The 21,649-nt window shown below is 38.5% G+C and overlaps 1 protein-coding gene across 2 annotated transcripts in view; it reads right to left on the minus strand.

The window, feature by feature from the left end:
• LOC139973059 (laminin subunit alpha-3-like) overlaps nt 1-21,649 on the minus strand; it is a 128,150-nt gene that overhangs the window by 35,551 nt on the left and 70,950 nt on the right. For both annotated transcript variants that reach the window (XM_071979427.1, XM_071979426.1), the window contains 13 exons: nt 12,466-12,549; nt 11,831-11,952; nt 11,009-11,117; nt 10,290-10,403; nt 9,702-9,832; nt 9,074-9,157; nt 8,562-8,776; nt 7,920-8,020; nt 7,164-7,344; nt 6,559-6,687; nt 3,950-4,101; nt 1,401-1,511; nt 192-303 (listed from right to left, as the gene is read on the minus strand). In XM_071979427.1, the coding sequence (XP_071835528.1) occupies nt 192-303; nt 1,401-1,511; nt 3,950-4,101; nt 6,559-6,687; nt 7,164-7,344; nt 7,920-8,020; nt 8,562-8,776; nt 9,074-9,157; nt 9,702-9,832; nt 10,290-10,403; nt 11,009-11,117; nt 11,831-11,952; nt 12,466-12,549 (1,645 nt within the window). The remainder of the gene's footprint in view (nt 1-191; nt 304-1,400; nt 1,512-3,949; nt 4,102-6,558; nt 6,688-7,163; nt 7,345-7,919; nt 8,021-8,561; nt 8,777-9,073; nt 9,158-9,701; nt 9,833-10,289; nt 10,404-11,008; nt 11,118-11,830; nt 11,953-12,465; nt 12,550-21,649) is intronic.

Below are 21,649 nucleotides of genomic sequence, written 5' to 3' on the forward strand. Positions count from 1 at the left end.
CATTACAGTGAATATTTGGGGGGGTGGGAGAGGGTGTGGGGGGAGGTTATTCCTGCAATTCATATCCATACAATTATTTTCATCATGCTCAATTCAAAAGCCACTATAAGAAATACCTTGTAATATAATAAGTGTAAAAAAATTTTTATCCAGACTAACAACCAGCAATCCTTCAAACAGTCTAAATTTACCTTTGATACTGTTGAATGCATTGTCTATCTTAGCTAAGATATCCTTGGCACGCTGCAGAGTGGTAGCTGTGTCGTTAGCAAGGTCGTCGCTTTTATCATCAGCTCTGGATGCCTGTGTTACGACACAAGAAGAGGCGAGAAACTTAAGTATGGAGGCTGAAGATTGATAATGGATATTGTAGGGAATTAGAATGCTCGTTACAAATGGGAATTCTTCGACACAGGGTCAGCTGTACAGAGAAAGAACTCATAACCACTTTTACAACCCTGGTATTCAAACTGTTTAACTCGCTAACCCCAATATTCACCTTCATCATCATGGCCTGGAGAAGCCGTCTAGGTAAGGGGAGAGGGAAGAGAAGGGGGAGGGGGTGAAATTGATATTTGCTTTAGGTTGCTAAGTTGCAAGATGGCAGGTGTTTTTTGCAACTATTAAAGTTTTCTTATGTTCAATATTTTTCCACTTTTTCTTCGACAAATAAGGGCAACATTTCTTTCTTCTGAAATTTTTGGTGATCCCTCTAAATTCTTTTGGAGATGATAATGGTTTGGTGACCCACTTTAAATACCACAAGCAGTCTTCAGCAGTTCACCAAACTATACCTTGCACTGCTCGTAACATATGCTTCCAATTGATTTGACTAAGTTAGCTACAAATTGTTACAAATTGAAAATAACGCGAAGACATTTATTCAATGCAATGAGGTCATGAGGTCACTGGGGTGAGGTCATGAGGTCACATGAGGTCACTGGGTCAAATGACGTACTAGCACAAAATATCTCTTTCCATATTCGTTAGCTAATTTACCAACTGGCTTGAAGACATCAAGTGATGTAAAATTATTGCTTATTAATATTTTATACTGATGGAAGCAACAGAGATCAAAGCAGATTTGTCGAGAAATATAGGCTCCTCTTGTGAATGTGATAGCAAACAATATTAATATGACACAAATATGGATCTATTCTGCCATATACTGTTGCTTACTTTACTTTACAAACCATAAAAGTTCAAACTATTTTGTGAGTGTACCATGAGATAGAGATATATTCATTACTTTACAATACTTTGTATAAGACTTAATGAGCACCTGAGGAACGCAATCCAGATATTGCAGAAGTGTGATAAACACAAATGTTATTAGTTTTAAATCAAAATGAACTACGGTTATTCAAATTTTGATCCTAGTATAAAGTGAATATTTTTACCCCTTTTAATGTTCTCTTGGCAATCTTCTTGAGGCCATCCAGGTTATCTGAGCTGTCTTCTATATCTGGTCTAACTTTCTGGTTATTAGACTCCATGGCATCCGTATGATTCTGTGAGACCAAACATTCATAATTAGACATGGAAAGATGCTTATATCATCACAAGTGAGAGCAAATTTGAACACAAAAAGACACTTTGGAATGAAAAAAGACATCTGAGGAATAAAACTGACTGGAAAACAGCCAAGGGATCAGTGGGATCACCTCTTGGGCATCTCTAATTGGGGATGGGAAAACAGCCAAGGGATTAGTGGGATCACCTCTTGGGCATCTATAGAAGGCTATGGGAAAAAGCCAAGGGATTAGTGGGATCACCTCTTGGGCATCTCTAGTAGGCCATGGAAAACAGCCAAGGGATAAGTGGGATCACCTCTTGGGCATCTCTAAATGGTAATGGGAAAACAGCCATGGGATTAGTGGGATCACCTCTTGTGCATCTCTAATTGGTGATGGGAAAACAGCCAAGGGATTAGTGGGATCACCTCTTGGACATCTCTTATTGGGGATTGGAAAACAGCCAAGGGATTAGTGGGATCATCTCTAGTAGGCTATGGAAAACAGCCAAGGGATTAGTGGGATCACCTCTTGTGCTTCCTAATTGGGGATGGGAAAACAGCCAAGGGATTAGTGGGATCACCTCTTGTGCATCTCTAATTGGCGATGGGAAAACAGCCAAGAGATTAGTGGGATCACCTCTTGTGCATCTCTAGTAGGCAATGGAAAACAGCCAAGGGATAAGTGGGATCACCGCTTGTGCATCTCTAATTGGCGATGGGCAAACAGCCAAGGGACTAGTGGGATCACCTCTTGGGCATCTCTAATTGACGATGGGAAAATATTTCCAAGGGATTAGTGGGATCACCTCTTGTGCTTCCTAGTTGGTGATGGGAAAACAGCCAAGGGATTAGTGGGATCACCTCTTGGGCATCTCTAATTGGCGATGGGAAAACAGCCAAGGGATTAGTGGGATCACCTCTTGCGCTTCCTAATTGGCGATGGGAAAACAGCCAAGGAATTAGTGGGATCACCTCTTGGGCATCTCTATTAGGCCATGGGAAAAAGCCAAGGGATTAGAGGGATCACCTCTAGGGCATCTCTAGTAGGCCATAGAAAACAGCCAAGGGATAAGTGGGATCACCTCTTGGGCATCTCTAATTGGTAATGGGAAAACAGCCATGGGATTAGTGGGATCACCTCTTGTGCATCTCTAGTAGGCCATGGAAAACAGCCAAGGGATAAGTGGGATCACCTCTTGGGCATCTCTAATTGGTGATGGGAAAACAGCCAAGGGATTAGTGGGATCATCTCTTGTAGGCTATGGAAAACAGCCAAGGGATTAGTGGGATCACTTCTTGTGCTTCCTAATTGGCGATGGGAAAACAGCCAAGGGATTAGTGGGATCACCTCTTGTGCATCTCTAATTGGCGATGGGAAAACAGCCAAGGGATTAGAGGGATCACCTCTTGGGCATCTCTAGTAGGCTATGGAAAACAGCCAAGGGATAAGTGGGATCACCTCTTGTGCTTCCTAATTGGCGATGGGAAAACAGCCAAGGTATAAGTGGGATCACCTCTTGTGCTTCCTAATTGGCGATGGGAAAACAGCCATGGGATGAGTGGGATCACCTCTGCATCTCTAATTGGCGATGGGAAAACAGCCAAGGGATGAGTGGGATCACCTCTTTGGCATCTCTAATTGGTGATGGGAAAACAGCCAAGGGATTAGTGGGATCACCTCTTGTGCTTCCTAATTGGTGATGGGAAAACAGCCAAGGGATTAGTGGGATCACCTCTTGTGCTTCCTAATTGGCGATGGGAAAACAGCCAAGGGATGAGTGGGATCACCTCTTGGGCATCTCTAATTGGCGATGGGAAAACAGCCAAGGGATTATTGGGATCACCTCTTGGGCATCTCCAATTGGCGATGGGAAAACAGCCAAGGGATTAGTGGGATCACCTCTTGGGCATCTATAGAAGGCTATGGAACATAACAAAGGGATTCACCACCTCTTGGGCTAAATCGTTCAGTCATTCGAAAAAATGACCTCTTATCCTATAGGTCACTCGTCTCATTCCTGATTCAGCTTAAATGACCTTCATTCGTTGTAAAAATGAAACATTACTCACTGCTACATTTTGAGTCAACTTCTTAGTGCAACAGAATAAAAGTTATTCGAGAAATTGTAAACTTCCTTGAACAGTGATTCATTTCTAAGGTGTAATACTCTTATCTTCCTTCCAAACACAGACGATATGAAATGAACACCAACTCTTAGGAAGACACCCTTGAATACCCCACAATAGTCTCCCATTAACAAAATGATTCATTCAGACAAGCAAAGCTTCAAGTCCCATCAGAAGAAAATGATTAAACATGGCTACATGTTTATCTCATAGCTGACAAAACAGTAGTGTCATACCTTTCACCTCTCCTACCACCCCCCCCTCCCCCTGACCCTTTTGTGATAAAACTGTATAGATCAGAGGTACCTTGATATCAGCGATGGATTCATTTATAGCCTTCAATCTCTTTATTGTGTCCAGTCCAACAGATATATTTGGAATGGTAGATAAGTTGGCCCAGACTGCAAAGTCCATGTCTTCAAGAATGTCCAGCAACAGATGGACACAGTCATCACAAGCTGTGAGAGAATTGACCAATACGATGAATCACTACAGAATCAATTAAAGGAGGAATAATGCAAAGTGGACAATCTACAAGTAGATTAACCTGCAGGACAGACAATCTATGATTGAATTAACCTGCAGGACTGACAATCTATGAGTGAATTAACCTGCAGGACAGACAATCTATGATTGAATTAACCTGCAGGACTGACAATCTATGAGTGAATTAACCTGCAGGACAGACAATCTATGATTGAATTAACCTGCAGGACAGACAATCTATGAGTGAATTAACCTGCAGGACAGACAATCTATGATTGAATTAACCTGCAGGACAGACAATCTATGAGTGAATTAACCTGCAGGACAGACAATCTATGATTGAATTAACCTGCAGGACTGACAATCTACGAGTGAATTAACCTGCAGGACAGACAATCTATGATTGAATTAACCTGCAGGACTGACAATCTACGAGTGAATTAACCTGCAGGACAGACAATCTATGATTGAATTAACCTGCAGGACTGACAATCTACGAGTGAATTAACCTGCAGGACTGACAATCTACGAGTGAATTAACCTGCAGGACAGACAATCTACGAGTGAATTAACCTGCAGGACAGCCAATCTTCGAGTGGATTAACCTGCAGGACAGCCAATCTACGAGTGGATTAACCTGCAGGACAGCCAATCTATGAGTGGATTAACCTGCAGGACAGACAATCTATGAGTGGATTAACCTGCAGGACAGCCAATCTACGAGTGGATTAACCTGCAGGACAGACAATCTATGAGTGGATTAACCTGCAGGACAGACAATCTACGAGTGGATTAACCTGCAGGACAGACAATCTACGAGTGGATTAACCTGCAGGACAGACAATCTACGAGTGGATTAACCTGCAGGACAGACAATCTATGAGTGGATTAACCTGTAGGACAGACAATCTATGAGTGGATTAACCTGTAGGACAGACAATCTATGAGTTAACCTGCAGGACAGCCAATCTGTAAGTGAATTAACCTGCAGGACAGACAATCTGTGAGTGAATTAACCTGCAGGACAGCCAATCTGTGAGTGAATTAACCTGCAGGACAGCCAATCTGTAAGTGAATTAACCTGCAGGACAGCCAATCTACGAGTGGATTAACCTGCAGGACAGCCAATCTACGAGTGGATTAACCTGCAGGACAGCCAATCTACGAGTGAATTAACCTGCAGGACAGACAATCTACGAGTGAATTAACCTGCAGGACAGACAATCTATGAGTGAATTAACCTGCAGGACAGACAATTTATGAGTGAATTAACCTGCAGGACAGACAATCTATGAGTGAATTAACCTGTAGGACAGACAATCTATGAGTGAATTAACCTGCAGGACAGACAATCTATGAGTGAATTAACCTGCAGGACAGACAATCTGCAAGTGAATTAACCTGCAGGACAGACAATCTGCAAGTGGATTAACCTGCAGGACAGCCAATCTGCGAGTGGATTAACCTGCAGGACAGCCAATCTACGAGTGAATTAACCTGCAGGACAGACAATCTACGAGTGAATTAACCTGCAGGACAGCCAATCTACGAGTGGATTAACCTGCAGGACAGACAATCTACGAGTGGATTAACCTGCAGGACAGACAATCTATGAGTGAATTAACCTGCAGGACAGACAATCTTTGAGTGAATTAACCTGCAGGACAGACAATCTGCAAGTGAATTAGCCTGCAGGACAGACAATCTATGAGTGAATTAATCTGTAGGACAGACAACAGGAGAGGAAAAACATGTACCAAAGTACTTAAGTTTCATTCAGCCATAAATTTCAAATCACAATCTTTGCCTTGTGTTTTACATTTACTTGTTATTACCAAACAGAATTATCTAGGTTATCCCTAGCTCACAAACTTATCCTAGTAGAAGGGATTCAATATCAGACCTCTCCGGCACCTTTCATGCCCAGGTCAATTTCTGATCAATTAACAAAGCAATTTATACTTTACTGTCATAAAATAATAAAATCAAGAACTACACGTCCCACCCCCTAGAATGAGGGCCATTTAGCCACTGTATCAAATGATGTGAGACATTAAATAACCCACCTTACTCTCCTTTATTCCCCAACCCCCCCTTGCCCCCACCCCCCCAAACTGACATGTCCCATACTATCCCCCCACACATCCCTTACCATCCCTATATGGTGATAAACAGGCTGTGAGCTTTATACACACCATACAGACATAGAATTACAGAGGCAAAAGGCTTTTTCCTTTTGACTGCAGATGCCACAATATTTCTTTGATCACAGGTTTACAACAATTCATGACTAACACATCACTAGGACAGTCGAATGCATTTCATCATTCAGTAGCGAAATGGAGATTGAAAAAGAGTGACTTTGACTACATTGTAACATCTTCTTAAGACTGGCAGCCACCTCCGCGAGATGGTGAGAGAATACTTACGCAAACACCCATCCTTGGTCAGTACATAACGATCTTCGCATTGATCACAGTTAGGTCCGATAGCGCCCTCAGGACAGAGACACTCCCCTGTGTCTGGGTCACATCGCAGATTAGCAGCACATGAGCATGCTGAGAAAGGAGAGCAGAAAACCAAATGACTTTTTAGCGATTCCTTGCCACAGTTGAAACCTCTAATGAGATTACTACAGACAATATTAACTCCTGACCATTGTTAAATACATGTGATCAGCAAGGTACTTGCACTCATGTAGGCCAGTTTAATAGGGTTTCATACTTTTGCATTCTTTTGACCTCAAATGACCTTTGAACGGCACAGAAAACAATGCTTGCTTTTACTTAAGCAAAGCTACATACAGAGTCTTGTACTTATATAAATATTTAAGTAAATTAAGCAGGCTCTTGAATTTCAATATTTTCTGCTTCATGCTATTGGTTATTAGAGATTACCATCAACTTAGGATTTGAGAGAACTATTGCTAGAGCATAAGAATTGTAATTAACAAGTCACGGGTTCAAATCACGTAATTCTTTGCTCTTTCCAAAACACATTTAACTTTTCCTACTATCACCAATGCTTCTCTTACCTCTACATCCCTGTCTAGAGTACCGATAGAATCCTTCACTGCATTGGTCACAGTTTCGTCCCTCTACGCCAGGCCTGCACACACACTCTCCAGTGGAAAGGTCACACTGACTACCCACAGACGCCAAACCGCACTCACAGGGGGTGCACCCGAACCCACTCTCAAAATTATAATAATTTGCCTAGATAAAAGGAAACGAATACAATTAATATTTTCATATCTATGGAAGTCGTTAGGCAAAGATGTAACCAGATGGGATGGATGAAATCTCTTCTCTGTGTTTGTTATACGTTGAAATGAATAAAGACAATTTTTATGAATAGAGTGTGACCCAGGGAAGTTCTGTACCACACTTATACCAAGATCAGCAGTATACCGTGTCTTCCGTTTATATAGTGTTTGTCCATGAAACCAGGAGGTCCACAAAATATAATGCCCATGAGTCAGCATTCATGAAGATTGAGCCATGACCCACCAGAACCCTAGCCCTCAGAATTAATGTCCAGAATGCTTTAAAACTAGCTTAGACTATGGATTTTGGCAAGCTCCAGAAGCTGCAGATGTCTGGGAAACTCCTACAACTCAATTTTGGGTCGAGACCATAGTTTGTAGACAGAATGTTGACAGAAAGTGATATCATGCTTGCCTTGACAATGATCACAATAAACTAACATAACAACTGCTCACTCTTTTAAAGCCGTTGGTTGTCAAACTTTGAAGGGTAAGAGAAAGATTAATTATACAGTAATAAGTTACCTCACACCGATCACATCTAGGTCCAACAACATTTGGTTTACAGGTACATTGGCCCGTTGATCTATCACATGAGTCAGAGCCATACCGATCACAGTCACAAGCTACCAAAACAAAATGAGAGAACAATAGGATTACATAAAGGAGCATTGGTGCACTGTGTGTGTTATCAGTGAATGGGTGAGTTTAGTAGTAACATCACCAACTTCCATTCACTTTGTTATTCTTTTATTCAATTAACTTTTATACAAATGACAAATGATCATTAGTTTCATTTATATCAAATATTGAGAAAATCTTCACATATGAACCAGTAAACAAATTAAGAATATTGCATGTTGCATATTTAATCTATTTATTCTGTTCATTGAAAATGATCTTCCTTTGTAAATTTAATTCACGATAATTGGTACTTGCATAACTCAAACTTTGTTGACGATGTAAAGAACCAAAGTATGGTAAATATGAGAGAACATGCATTAACAAGATACTCAGGAAAACAAAATTGTAAAACTACAACATAATTGCAAAACAACAATCCAAACTCTTTCCCTATATTGGTCACTTTAAAAAGTACCCTATGGAAGTTGATTATGTAAAGTTTGTAACAAGTTGATTATATTGTTTTATCTCCCGACTACTTACGTCTACAATCCTTCCTATTGACTGCATCTCCGTAGTACCAATCGGCACAATCCTCGCAGTGTTCTCCTGTTGTGTCTGGTCGGCACCTCAAACAATTACCGTAGAGTGAATCACACTCAGGACCGAAGAGACTCGAGTCACTATTCTCTGAACAGTCACATCGCTGGCACTGATTGTTGGGCTTTGATGGGTCACCATAGTAACCGTCCTCACACCTGAACAAAATAACATCGATTATTGTGAAAGATTTAACCTGATTGAAGAAACTGCTTGTTGATAATCTCACATGATTTGGTGTCACTGTTTATTCATGACCTACGTAGATATGCAAATAATTTGTACTACCTGACTACTTTGAGGCATCATGCACTCACCACAAGAAACTTCAACAAGTGGTCTACAAACCTATGAAGCAACCAAATAAATAATGCCAAGTAAACATAGTTGAAGGCTGCCATCAAAATGTATATTTATTTGTTTTAAGAAGCCATGACATAGAGATATGTACTTACATATCACAATATTTGCCGGTATGGCCTTCCAAGCAGATACAGTACTGGTTGTTATTGGCATCAAACCCACAGGTCTCTGCATAGCTAGAAGTATGAAACATATGTTACAATGGTCAAAACAAATATTGATAGGAGAAACAGACTGTACTGATATCACTACATAGAAAATATATATCACATTACTTCACTTTCCAAAACTTATCAGAAAGTCATAAGGATAAATAATTTCTTGTTTCTATTGTATTTAGAAGAACTTTAAATGGACACAAGCATCTAGTTATCATCAAGGTTTGTTCTCTAATTAAAGTGAACATACATCACAGTACTCTCACAGCAGACGTGTAGTACAACAGAAAAATGATTTTACAGTACAAGTAAAAATCCTGTTGGTATGAGAAGAGTACAAGGCTCTAAGTGTGAGTATGGAATATGATTGTGAGTACAGACTCACTTCAAGTATCTTAAGGACAAATCGCTAGGTACCTTGATATCACTCGCACTACCAGCAGTATAGGTTCTTGCACTCTTCTAGACAGACCCATGTGTTTAACAAGACGTTCATCCCCTAGGTGTATGACGGCTTAGAAATAAGTAAAGAAAGTTTCTGAATAAGAGATTACAATCTTACTTATGATCATCCGATGGCCTTGGACATGCACAAACTTCACAACCATCTCCAGGTATAGGGCTCAAAGCATTACCATGGTAACCAGTCCTACAAGTCTGACATTGTGCTCCAGATGTGTCATCCTCACAATTCTGCAAAAACAAAATTTCAAACATTGTTGTCACTAAGGCTAAGTTCAAGTACAGTAAAACAATCCTCAGGTAAAATGAAAGAAACATAATCATTAACTAGTGTAGTGATACAGACCATTTTGAAATTCAAGAATAAAAGAATAAGTGAAAAGATGGGTCTTAAGTACACTTATAAATTTAGAAAGTTTAGAGCATGTTCGAATGTGATCTGGTAACTTGTTCCAGAGATAAGAGCCAGAGTATTCAAAGCTTCTGCAACCATAGGTCTTCCAGTGTGGTTTAGGAACAGTTCAATACAGTTTGTTGGAGGAACGAAGTGTGCAAGTTGGAATACCACAGACTCTGTTATGTATCACATATAGACACACACCACATAACTGTAGAATACATCAATTGGAAACGATACATCAAAATAAACTGATGTCATTTATAATGTTGCATATTCATCAGGACTCACCAAGCAGTAGCCAGTTTCTTCATCACACTCATTGGTATGGTTGTTACATTGACAAGGGACGCACTGACCAAGGAATGTCCCACGGGAGATGCGATAGTGTCCTTGAGCACAGCGCTGTGGATACAGAACAAAGTGCGTATTCATCAGTGGCTGTTATGATACAGTAACATGATCTACCTCTATAACAAACAAAACATTTGACAGCAGCACCCACTAGTTTAAAAGTTTCAAGAATTTGATATTCATGTTCCAAAGATTAAAAAGATTGGCTTAAACCAGGCTTTAAATCCAATGAGATAATTTTAGCTATTAAAGTAACAATGGAAAGCTAATCCATATTTAATACTTTACAGTACAATACTATACCAACTAAATTGGAAGAGCCATTAAGAAATAAAAAATAGTCACTTTAGTTCAGGACATCCTTTTCCTCATCAGGCTAAACATGATAACTTAAAACTATCTGATGAAGAATTAGGTCACATGTTTGCTTCAACTTAGGAATTTTCACCATTTAGTGCAATATTGCATACAACATGCTAGTTTCACTTACAACTTGCAGTTTTCTTCAATAGAAACAAGATATTTGCTTGAACTGTGTATGACCATTTACCTAATCAAGCAGGGTTTCAGCATGTATCGTTAACAGATCATGCAGTGTTACAGTATGTGTCGTTAATGGTTCAAACAGTGTTACAGCATGTATTGATAACACTTACTTCACATGATAGCCCAGTGTACTCTGGAGGGCATCTGCATCGTTCCACAGAGCTTGCTGAATCTCCGTTGCCATCACGATGAGTTGTTTCAAAGACAATATCAGACAAGCTACAAATATAATCAAGTATAAATAAATAGGACTGAAATGGCTGCATGGGGAAAGAAAATAGGAGTAATAGTTGGAAAACGAAAATACACTAAATGTTTACAAAGAAGCATTGGTAAATTCCACACATACAGGCCTCAACTACTATTTAAAAGTGGGTGGCAAAATACGTTTGGAATATTTGGTGGGTCTTAACACACGTTGGAAAAATTTAGCTTAAGTTTTACTGGGCTTGATCGAATATGATCGATTTAACATTTTTACGTCCACAGTCTAGGCTAACTTCCATGCATTTTGAACATCCACTCTGAGGGCTGAGGGTCTTGTTGGTTGTGGGCCTGACAATTTGCAGACTGCTGTTCTACACCCTCAAAAACTGTTTCAAGTTGGCGGAATTTAGATATTGAAATATGCCATATTACCTGAAGTAAAATTCATCATTAGCCTTAATCGTTACTAAAATAATACTAACAAACTAACTTCAATAGTTTAAGTTTAATTTCATGATCTTTCAATGTCTGGAGATAGAGATTAAAAGTAGGTCTATCTTAAACTTTTATAAATACGAAAGCAAATGCACTGGCTTCCATTTCTATATATTAACACTTTAACTACATTAACTACATCTTCATTCAAGTTTTGGGGAAAGCCAAGAATTAGAAACTTGAAAAGCCATTCGGTGACATCATTATAATGTATGCATACTGGTCCTCACCTGGAATCAACAATGCTGTCAAAATACTGGGCCCTGATTTCAAATTGGTCGATATTTCCTATCACCATCATGAACTCCTCTCTGCTAACAGGCCGTCCACTAAAACTGTACTGAAAGTTCTCCTGTTGATGAAAACAGATTGTACACAACAACTTTAACCTTTGACCTTTAGTCTTCATCTCTCACTCCTGATGCTTCAGTGCATGGCACATTTAGCGTGATTACCAGAGTATGGCTATGATCAGTGAAAGCATGCGACTTTCTCAAAGTAATACCCAGCTGCTAAAATTACTTTTGCTAACACATCTGGTAACCGCATACAAGACAACAACAGATCACACTTGTATTTACCTTGCTTGAAATCACCGAGGAAGTCTGAAACTCATCAGGATCAAACATACATTGTTTAAATTTCAAAGATGTATCACCATTACTATCCTTCATATGTGAGTTTGCATGTCCTTGACAACAGCATAAGTTGACAAGCTAAGGAAGATTTAAAATTTACAAGACTAGCAGTACGTACTCTTATGCATTCTAAATATAATTTAATTTAATATCCAGAATCAGAGATGAAAAAATAGAGGACACTGTATCTTCAGACATCATATATTTATATGGGTCGTTTACTTTACCTCAATTAACTTAATATCCATTGTCAGAGAGCTAGATGGTTGAGGCTGCTCCAAGTTACTGTAAATGATGTTGATACCATTACCCTAATAGTGGGAAAAGAAAACAAATTACATGCACACTTAAGCAAATTTACTTAACATAGTCTGATTGAATTAAAAAAAAAAAAATGTAAACTCATAATACACAACTTATAAATTTGGAATTTAGTGTCAAGCTTGTCACCATGGCAATGCAGTAGTATTGAGATTTAAGATCGAACCATGTTGTAACCCAGGAATGGATGTAATTTTCAATTCAACTTTTCCAATTAACATTTTTCCAATTTAACTCTTTCCATTCAATGTTTAGGGCAGGGTTTCCCTAACTTTATCCCCAACGAACCCCCCTGTGGATGTCAGAGTTGTCCACGAACCCCCAACATTTCGAGACACGATCTGAGTCATTATTATACTATAATACGCATAACAGTGCTTCGTAAAAGATCAAGTTCATAGTGTAATATTGTTATGAAATAGTGATACCATCTCTTTGATGTTACCGAAAAACTCCATCGAGACACCTTACAGGCCTCTTATGTATTTATCTAGGTCATGGATTCAGTTTTCCCACGAGAAGTTTTTAACTATCTTATTGAATCTTGGTACAGGGCCTTTTCCCAAAATAGATTCCATTATGTCTGTGGAACATTCGAGAAGGTTCTCTCACGTGGTATGGAAGTTTCCATAAGAAAGGGGATGGACTTCCAAACTCCCAACCAATCAGGGCAGATCAGTGCCAGCGCACTTATTTTTATATCGTTAAGTTAATACAGGATGGTCAGGTTATTGGCTGCCTACTGATTATGCGCAGTGGGATTTTTATGGAAGTAAGGTTTAAAAGAAAAAGGAGGTCAGAAATTTATCACTCCGTCAGAAAGTTTATGACTTGATCAGCAAATTTATCACTCCGTCAGCGCTCCGTGATCAGTTCGTTGCTTCGTCACCATTTCATCACTCTTTCTAATTGTTTAATTGACGGAGTCAAGTCAAGTCAAATCATTGTAATTTAGTTTTATTTGTAAAGAGAATCGACAGAGAAGAAATTATACCGAATCAATAATCAAATCCTATCTCGTCAAATTGTTTTTTCTGTGAACTCATTGTTTTCTTCCGTTCGAGACATCTCCTGAAGAAGCGTAAATACGGCATCAAGATACCCCAGTACCTTTCTATCGCGAGTCCCGATATAGTTTTACTATCGGAGGAAGCGGGCTCGTCACAATATTACATGGTGGAGGAGCGGGGCATTCTTCAGGAACAAAAACGGAACTTTTCACAACTTTCGTTCGTTACGATCAATAACGAACAGAAGGATTTTTTTGGCCCGAAGACCTAACGAGGAACACAACGTATGTTCACGACCTTGCCTAACATACACACTCTACGAGGGAAGTCAGCCTTCACTAGCCTAAGTTTGTACAACGGATGCCGGAACCACTGCAGATCTGTACACTAACGTTAATCAACCCAGCATGCAGTTCGCGTTTGAACATTCGCGCAACTAGTACTTAGAATACTACAGCTCTAAACATCAGAACTGAACATTTTCGCGATCTAAGCCTAGACTCTACCCGATGTCAACGGCGAACGAATCTGCAGCATACGAGATGTAGGCCCACCTGCTACTACCCACCTGCTACTGCTACTACCTGCCGCTACTACTACTGCTAACCGAGGGGCTTCAGTCATCGTTTGCAGTTCCACTACCAGTTCTTAGTTAAACTTAAGGGTGAGTGAAATCATGCCAATTTGTATCCCAACCCCTATTTGAGATCAGAGTGTAACGATAAGTTATTTTAATCGTGTCCATGTATTGCATATTTGTTATTTGTATTTAATTGCGGTCGATAGTGTGTTCAATTGAGTAGAGGCTCATGTTGTATACTCATAACTAGCCTAATTGTATGCGGCATAATGTCCGTCAGTGAACAGGAAACTTCGACCTCTGTTAATGTTATGCAGAAACATAGGCCCACTGATTTTTTGCCATCACGATTTCAGGGCGATATAATTGATGCAGATTTAGCCGAAGCTCATTATTTGGGATTTGAAGATTATTTAGAGTTGCATAAATTGCCGTCCAAAACCCCTCCTGTAGAGGAAGAATTTAATGAAATAAGTCGCATATTTAAGCGAACACTTAAAGGCCAAGCCAGACTCTGGATTGAAAACAAAAGTTTTTCAACTATTGCTGATCTGCGCAAGCAATTCCTTGCTCGTTTCAGTCCAGGAACTTCTTCCTACGCTAAATCACAGGCATTTCATGCATTAAGCTATACGCCAGGTGATACAGCTCAAGCTCATTTGGCCAAAATTTCAAAAGCTGCAGCACAATTAAGCTATGGCGAGGACCAAATTAGAGATAAATTGATCTCGACCCTGCCTTTGCAATGCCGCTCAGCAGTGTTAATGTCTGCATCACCAAAAGCAACAATTGCAGATTTGGTCATGAAAGTCCAATGTTATTTTGACTTACAAATCCAAAGTCAATCCCCAGCTTCTTCCGAATCATTTATGGCAATGCACGACAAAGCGTCTTCTGTTCAGACTCCAACTATTTCTGCATCTTCTGAGATACACGAGTTGTGTACCAAAATTCAGGAATTAGAAACCAAGTTTGATCAGTCACGTAGGTCAGAATCGCAAGACAATCCAAAAGATATGAGGCAAAGATATAGTTCTCGTGATTCTCGTGGTCCTAGGACAGGTCAGAATAATAACAGGAGAAGGTTACCATATTTTAATCCTTCAATCACATGTTACTACTGCCAAAATCGAGGTCATTTTGCACAATATTGCCAAATTCGCCTTAGCCATGAAATAGAGGCTAAGGTAAGCAGAGTACCAACACAGAATTTTCAGTAGGGAGCACTTATGATTGCACTCATCATACAGTGACTCCAGACAAAGTACCAAGTAAAGGAAGATCGAAACGTAAAGCAAATAATATTTGGAAGAATAGTAATATTCCTAGTTCTAGATATACAGGGAACGACCGTAATGTGGATATTCAACTGGACACACGTAATTTTGTAAGAGGTACTTTACATGATGGTAAAGGAATTTCACTGTTGTTTGATAGTGGAGCGACACGCTCTATCATTTCTTCTTCTACAGTGCAAAATTCAAAGTATTTATCCTCTATACAACCAGTCTCAGTTGATGTAGTAAACCTAAAGTTGGGTAATGGTCAGTTTATTCATGCGTATAGCACGATAACATTTCAGGTCAAAATTCAAGGTCATGAATTTCAGCTTTCTGCTTTAATTGCTGCAAACCTGACAGGTATTGACTTAATATTAGGTAGTCCAACTCTGAAGGAATTGAATGGATCTTTGGACTTTACCACAAATTGTTTTAGAATAAAACAAGCCAAAGTTTTCCTTAGGCCAGTGCAGAGATTTGTTCTTTACCCAGGTCAGCAAAGATACATTACTATACAGGGACGTCTTCCATTATATGCACGAAATGCAGATGTGGTTATTAAACCGTTTCCTCTAATATCTCGTATGTGTCCTTCACGAATGTTAGTGAAAATGCATAAAGGTAGAACAAAGATTCTACTAAGGAACATGGGTAACCGGAAATTTTTTCTGAATCCTTCTCGCACAGTGGCTCATTTAAATTTAGCAGATATCATTACTGTCACAGAAGACATACCTACTGAATCTCTAGATTTTCTAAATGTCATGGGAGACATCGAAAAACCGTCTCTTTTTCGAACCAATTCAGACTCCAAAGAGAATCGTGATGAAATTACACGATATAATTTACATCGTTATCCACATTTGACAGACGATGATCCCCTGGTTTCCAAATCCGAACAAGAAATCATGAGAGATAACATTAATTTGGAACAAAGTATTCTGAATGCTTCAGAAACAGAAAGCATTTATGAATTTCTAGACTCGCATAGAGATGCATTTTCTCTTTATGGTGAATTATCTCACTGTCCAAATTATGAGGCTGATATTACGCTTACTAATGATGAGCCATTTTACATACGTCCCTATAGACTTTCAGATGAGGACAAAGTCATTGTCGCCAGTGAGCTTGACAAATTAGTGCGATTAGGCATCTTAGCGGTAGGACATCAGTCTTATACCTCACCGGTTTTCCTCATTCCAAAGAAGGGAACAAAAGACAAAAGGGTTGTCACAGATTTTCGCTACTTGAACAGTAGAATAAAACGTCTCAATCACCCATTTCCATTACTGAATGAGACTATCCGTACCATAGGGTACTCTGGAGCCAAAATTTTGGGTGTTCTTGATTTAAAGTCTGCATTCTTCTGTCTGCCACTTAGTGTTCATGCACAACAGTATACAGGTATTGCTTCATTTCATGGAGGAAAGCATTATTATTATAAACGCTTACCACAGGGATTGAATTTATCTCCAGCGATCTTTCAGTCGCAAATTAATGATATTTTGGCAACGATCCCAAATTCAGATAAGTTCTGTATTGCTCATCATGACGATATCATTGTGTACAGTGCAGACAAACAATCTCACAAACAACACCTAAAGGCAATTTTTAAGGTTTTAATGGACAACGGATTGAAAATCTCTCCGAAAAAGTGTAGCATTTTTCAAAATTCAGTCCGATATATGGGACATTTGCTCTCAATAACCCCAGAAGGTGAGGCTTGTATCCAACCTTTACATGACAGATGTGCAGCAATCAGGAACACACCGAAACCACACAATGTTAAGTCAGTAAGACGATTTGTAGGTGCAGTTAATTATGTGGCTTCGTTTTTCCCAAATATTCAAGCACTATTGAGACCATTACATCATTTGAGTCGTAAGAGAAAGGTATTTAAATGGACAGAGGAACATCAAAGTGCATTTCAAAAGATTAAAGAGTTGTTGTATAATCCACCTATATTGCATATGCCACAGAAATATGGTCGTTTTGTATTATATAGCGACACATCACGAGTAGCAACAGGATCATACCTGACACAGAGAGTTAACGGCAAAGAGAATATTATTGCATATTACTCTAAGATAATACCACCAGCATGTCAGAGGTATAGTGTAACTGAATTAGAAATGATGGGTCTATTTATTAATGTGACAGCATTCAAACATTTATTGCAAAATGTAGAATTTGAGGCATATGTTGATCACTCAGCCATTGTTGAATTGTTTAAGTCAAAACAAGAACCAGCAACTTCACGCTTACGTAAGCTTCTGTTCAAGTTGTCAGAATATACATTTCAGGTTGGTTATAAGAAAGGCTCAGAATTGGTTTTGGCAGATTATTTGTCTAGAGCACCACAGGAATTTCACTCTGAAATAGATCAGGTTGCTCAAGAGGTCAATTCTGGTGAGGATTTTTCAACTCCACCTAAGGAGACATTTAATCCAATCATGACAAGGTCAATGGCAAGGTCAATGGGAGTCAAGGTTCCAGATTTATTTCCAAATAAAGTCACTAAGGAGTCCATGCAGGATTCCCCAGCTAAAGAATCAACAAATAGAGTTGAAAGGACATCCATTCCTAAGGCAACACATTCTAATGAGCATGTTACACAGAGACCACAATCTGAGTCACAGAAGACGACTACACCAGTTATTTCTACTGACAAGAGAGAAACATATATTCAAAGGCCTACTATTTCTATGCCTAGTGAAAATAGACATACATTTAGTCCTGATGTATTAGTTGTGCCAAATTTTACAAGTGTTTCTCAACCTACAGAGCCAAGATTAGTGGATCAGAGTAGACATAGAGTGCAAGAGGTAATCAGAGAACCACCACCAGAATTATTTTCTCAGCCGAAGCCAGTCATAACAAACATTGATCATTTGGTTACAGGGCACATTCCAAAACAAAAGGAATTGAATAAAGTCATGAAGGCAATTCAAGGAAAGCTGATCAAAAACTATGATCTGCCATTTGATGTAAAAGAGTTGCAAATTCAACAACAAACTTGTCCTTACTACAAACCAATTTATGATTTTCTTGCACATGATATTATTCCAAGTAATGCTAAGCATGCTAGAACTGTTCGTTCTCAAGCAGAGGATTATTTGTTATGTAATAGTTTGTTATTCAGGATATTTTTGCATGAGACTAATGATGCTAAGATGACTCTTCAGTTAGTCATACCTGAGACTATGGTAGAACAAATAATATCTCGATATCACGATGACTTGTTAAGTAATCATCAGGGTGTAATGCGTACATATTTGACCATTAGACAGCATTTCTATCTGCGTAATATGTTTCAACGCATCAGTAATTATATTCAGGCATGTCTCCGTTGTCAAGAATTCCGTAAGAAACCGGACAAATTGAGACAATATCATGCTCGCATTCCTGATTCTTATCGTCCTTTTGACAGACTTAGTCTGGATTTCAAGACTATGCCCACAACGGCTACAGGATTTAAACATTTGATGGTTGTTTGTGATGAGATCACTAGATTTGTTGTATGTGTTTCTCTTAAGACTCTTGATGCTGAAACAATATGTGAAGCATTATTGCAGAGGGTAGTCACAACCTTTGGTCCACCGTCTTGTATCATAAGTGATGCGGCAGCTTCTCTTACGGGAAAATTAGTGGAGCTCTTAAGTAAAGCTTTAGGCATTGAACAAAAGTTCATCAGTGTAAGCAATCATGGAAGCTTACAGGTTGAGAGACACATTCAGACTCTTTCAAATTTCCTAAAAGTGAACTTAAATCAGTTTGGTACGGATTGGGTACGATTTGTCCCAACATCAGCCTATGCATATAACACATTTTCCTCTCCTCAGTTAGGTAGCTATAGCCCATTTGAACTTGCATTTGGACGTAAGCCACCAAATCTTACAAATTTATCGTTCAATCCAATGGCAGGATTATCACAATCTCATGGAGAATATGCTGCATTGTTAAAGAAACGATTTGATCATTTGTCTAGGGTAATGTTAGTCTTACAAAAGAAGCAACAAGATGCTCAAAATGTTAAGATAAGTGCAAAACTGGACAAAGGTGCAATTTATTCAATAGGTCAATTAGTGTATCTATATAAGCCAACGTCTTCCTCCTTGACTGCGAACTCTCGCAAAATTGCTGCTGAATGGTGTGGACCACTAGTGATCCATCAAGTTTTAGATAGGACTCATTATTTGTTGGCCACTCTCAAAGGAGAAATTCTTAGTGATGTATTCAATTATAACAGGCTTAAACCATGTTTTGTAAGAGCATCTTCTGAAACTAAGAATATAACAAACATTCAGAAATTGCGTCAGGTCTTGAAAACAAAGGGTTCATCAAGTGAAAAGGTTGCACGAATGCGAAATGTTTTGAGTAGTAACACTTCTAATGCAGAAAATGTCAATGTCATGCAAGATGCACATATTGAGTTTCATGATGAGTTTGGTAACATTTTGCCAGGGGTAACTTCAGATCACATCATGTGTCTTATGACCACTAAGCCAATGAATGTTGCATCCTTCTTAGAGAATAGAGCACATAATGAAGGATTAGCACTTCCATATCCTTCCATGAAAGATAGCATATTAAGGCAAAAGAAAGTTTTTGCAAATGCTCCACAAGGAGACATGAAAGTCCAACGTGCTAGATACAAATTGGGTGAATTACAGGTTCTGGTCACCTATCAGACACCATGTTTTCCAACAGGCTTTAAGAGTCATGATTTTTGGTGGAATGTAGGAAAATATTCCAACACAGGGGAAATAATGAATTTTCTCCATGAAAAGGGATTGAACATTACAGGCAATCCAGGCAGGATGTTGCAAACGTTATATGGTTAGAATGTATAACTGCATATTGCTTTAAGTTCAGATGAACAGGTGTTTTACCCACGATTGTATGAATGGAATGCGTTATGGCAATTACCTGCATACCTATTAAGTGGAAGTCATTTTACTATATGGTGTAACAATATAAGCTTTATTGTTAAAACCACCACCAAGTGACCTAGTTTCATCTTTTATAACAAATGTGTGATGAGTATACCTTATTTCTCCTTATGAATTCGTTCAAACGTTTACCCGGCAATTAGAACATATCCGGAATATTAGCAACATGGGTTTTCATATATTGAGAAATATTTTAAGGATATTTACATTGCATCATTTATGTTATATATTGAAGGCTATTTAGAGACAGCATTGGTGATATGCAACTTTTGCTTACAGCAACAGTTATCGAAGCAAATAAAAGTATGGATCTTTTGAGGAAGTTATGTATATATTTTCTTTTCCTCAATTATTCATGCAAAAGTAAATTTCTTCACTGATGAAGCAAGAAGTTTAAAAGAACAAGATGTTAAGTATATAATATGTAAATTTGAAGAAAGATTTGTTGATGTCATAGTCTATGGGGTCTCTTTTTATGGTATCGAATATCTAGTACTTTGGTACTTTACTAGAATCATTTCGGAGTGCATACCTAGGGTCACCATGCTATCGAGTCACATTTTCTTGATTTTCTTGAAGTGGATGTATATGATTTACAGGGTTTCAAAGCAGTTTTGAAACTATGCCTTCATTAAAGAGGAGGTTTTGTAAATGAGTTTGTAATATTTTAAGGTTCTTTTTGTAAAATACGATTTTTTTTATGGAACGCTGAGGTGTTCTGTTCAGTTAAAAGATAACTAAGTCAAGTATTCTCTGATCTCTCCCCAAATCACGGCATGATTTCACTTTTGATATAAATGTATTATTGATGTATGAAATGCATAAATGTATTTTGTAAGAGATAATGCATATTTCTGCTGTGTCATGTAACTTTAAGATATCTTAATGATATTTTTTTTTAGATTACATCATATGATGTCATCAATATTGAAGAGGTACACAAAAAATTTTCATGGAGATAGTGTCAATGTATATAACATATGATCATTTTAATAATTCGTAACCAAGATGTTACCCTTTGAGATATATGAAGACCATTTATTGAAGTCAATGAATATTAGTGAATGTGCTTACAGTACTCTACCTTCTTGAAATTATGATAAGTTAAAGCAGTATGATGTTAAAATTTTGGAGTATCCAAAAATTTTAAAAGATTGAGGGGGATGTTATGAAATAGTGATACCATCTCTTTGATGTTACCGAAAAACTCCATCGAGACACCTTACAGGCCTCTTATGTATTTATCTAGGTCATGGATTCAGTTTTCC

Source organism: Apostichopus japonicus, chromosome 9 (assembly GCF_037975245.1).
Source record: "Apostichopus japonicus isolate 1M-3 chromosome 9, ASM3797524v1, whole genome shotgun sequence".
NCBI lineage: Eukaryota > Metazoa > Echinodermata > Holothuroidea > Aspidochirotida > Stichopodidae > Apostichopus > Apostichopus japonicus.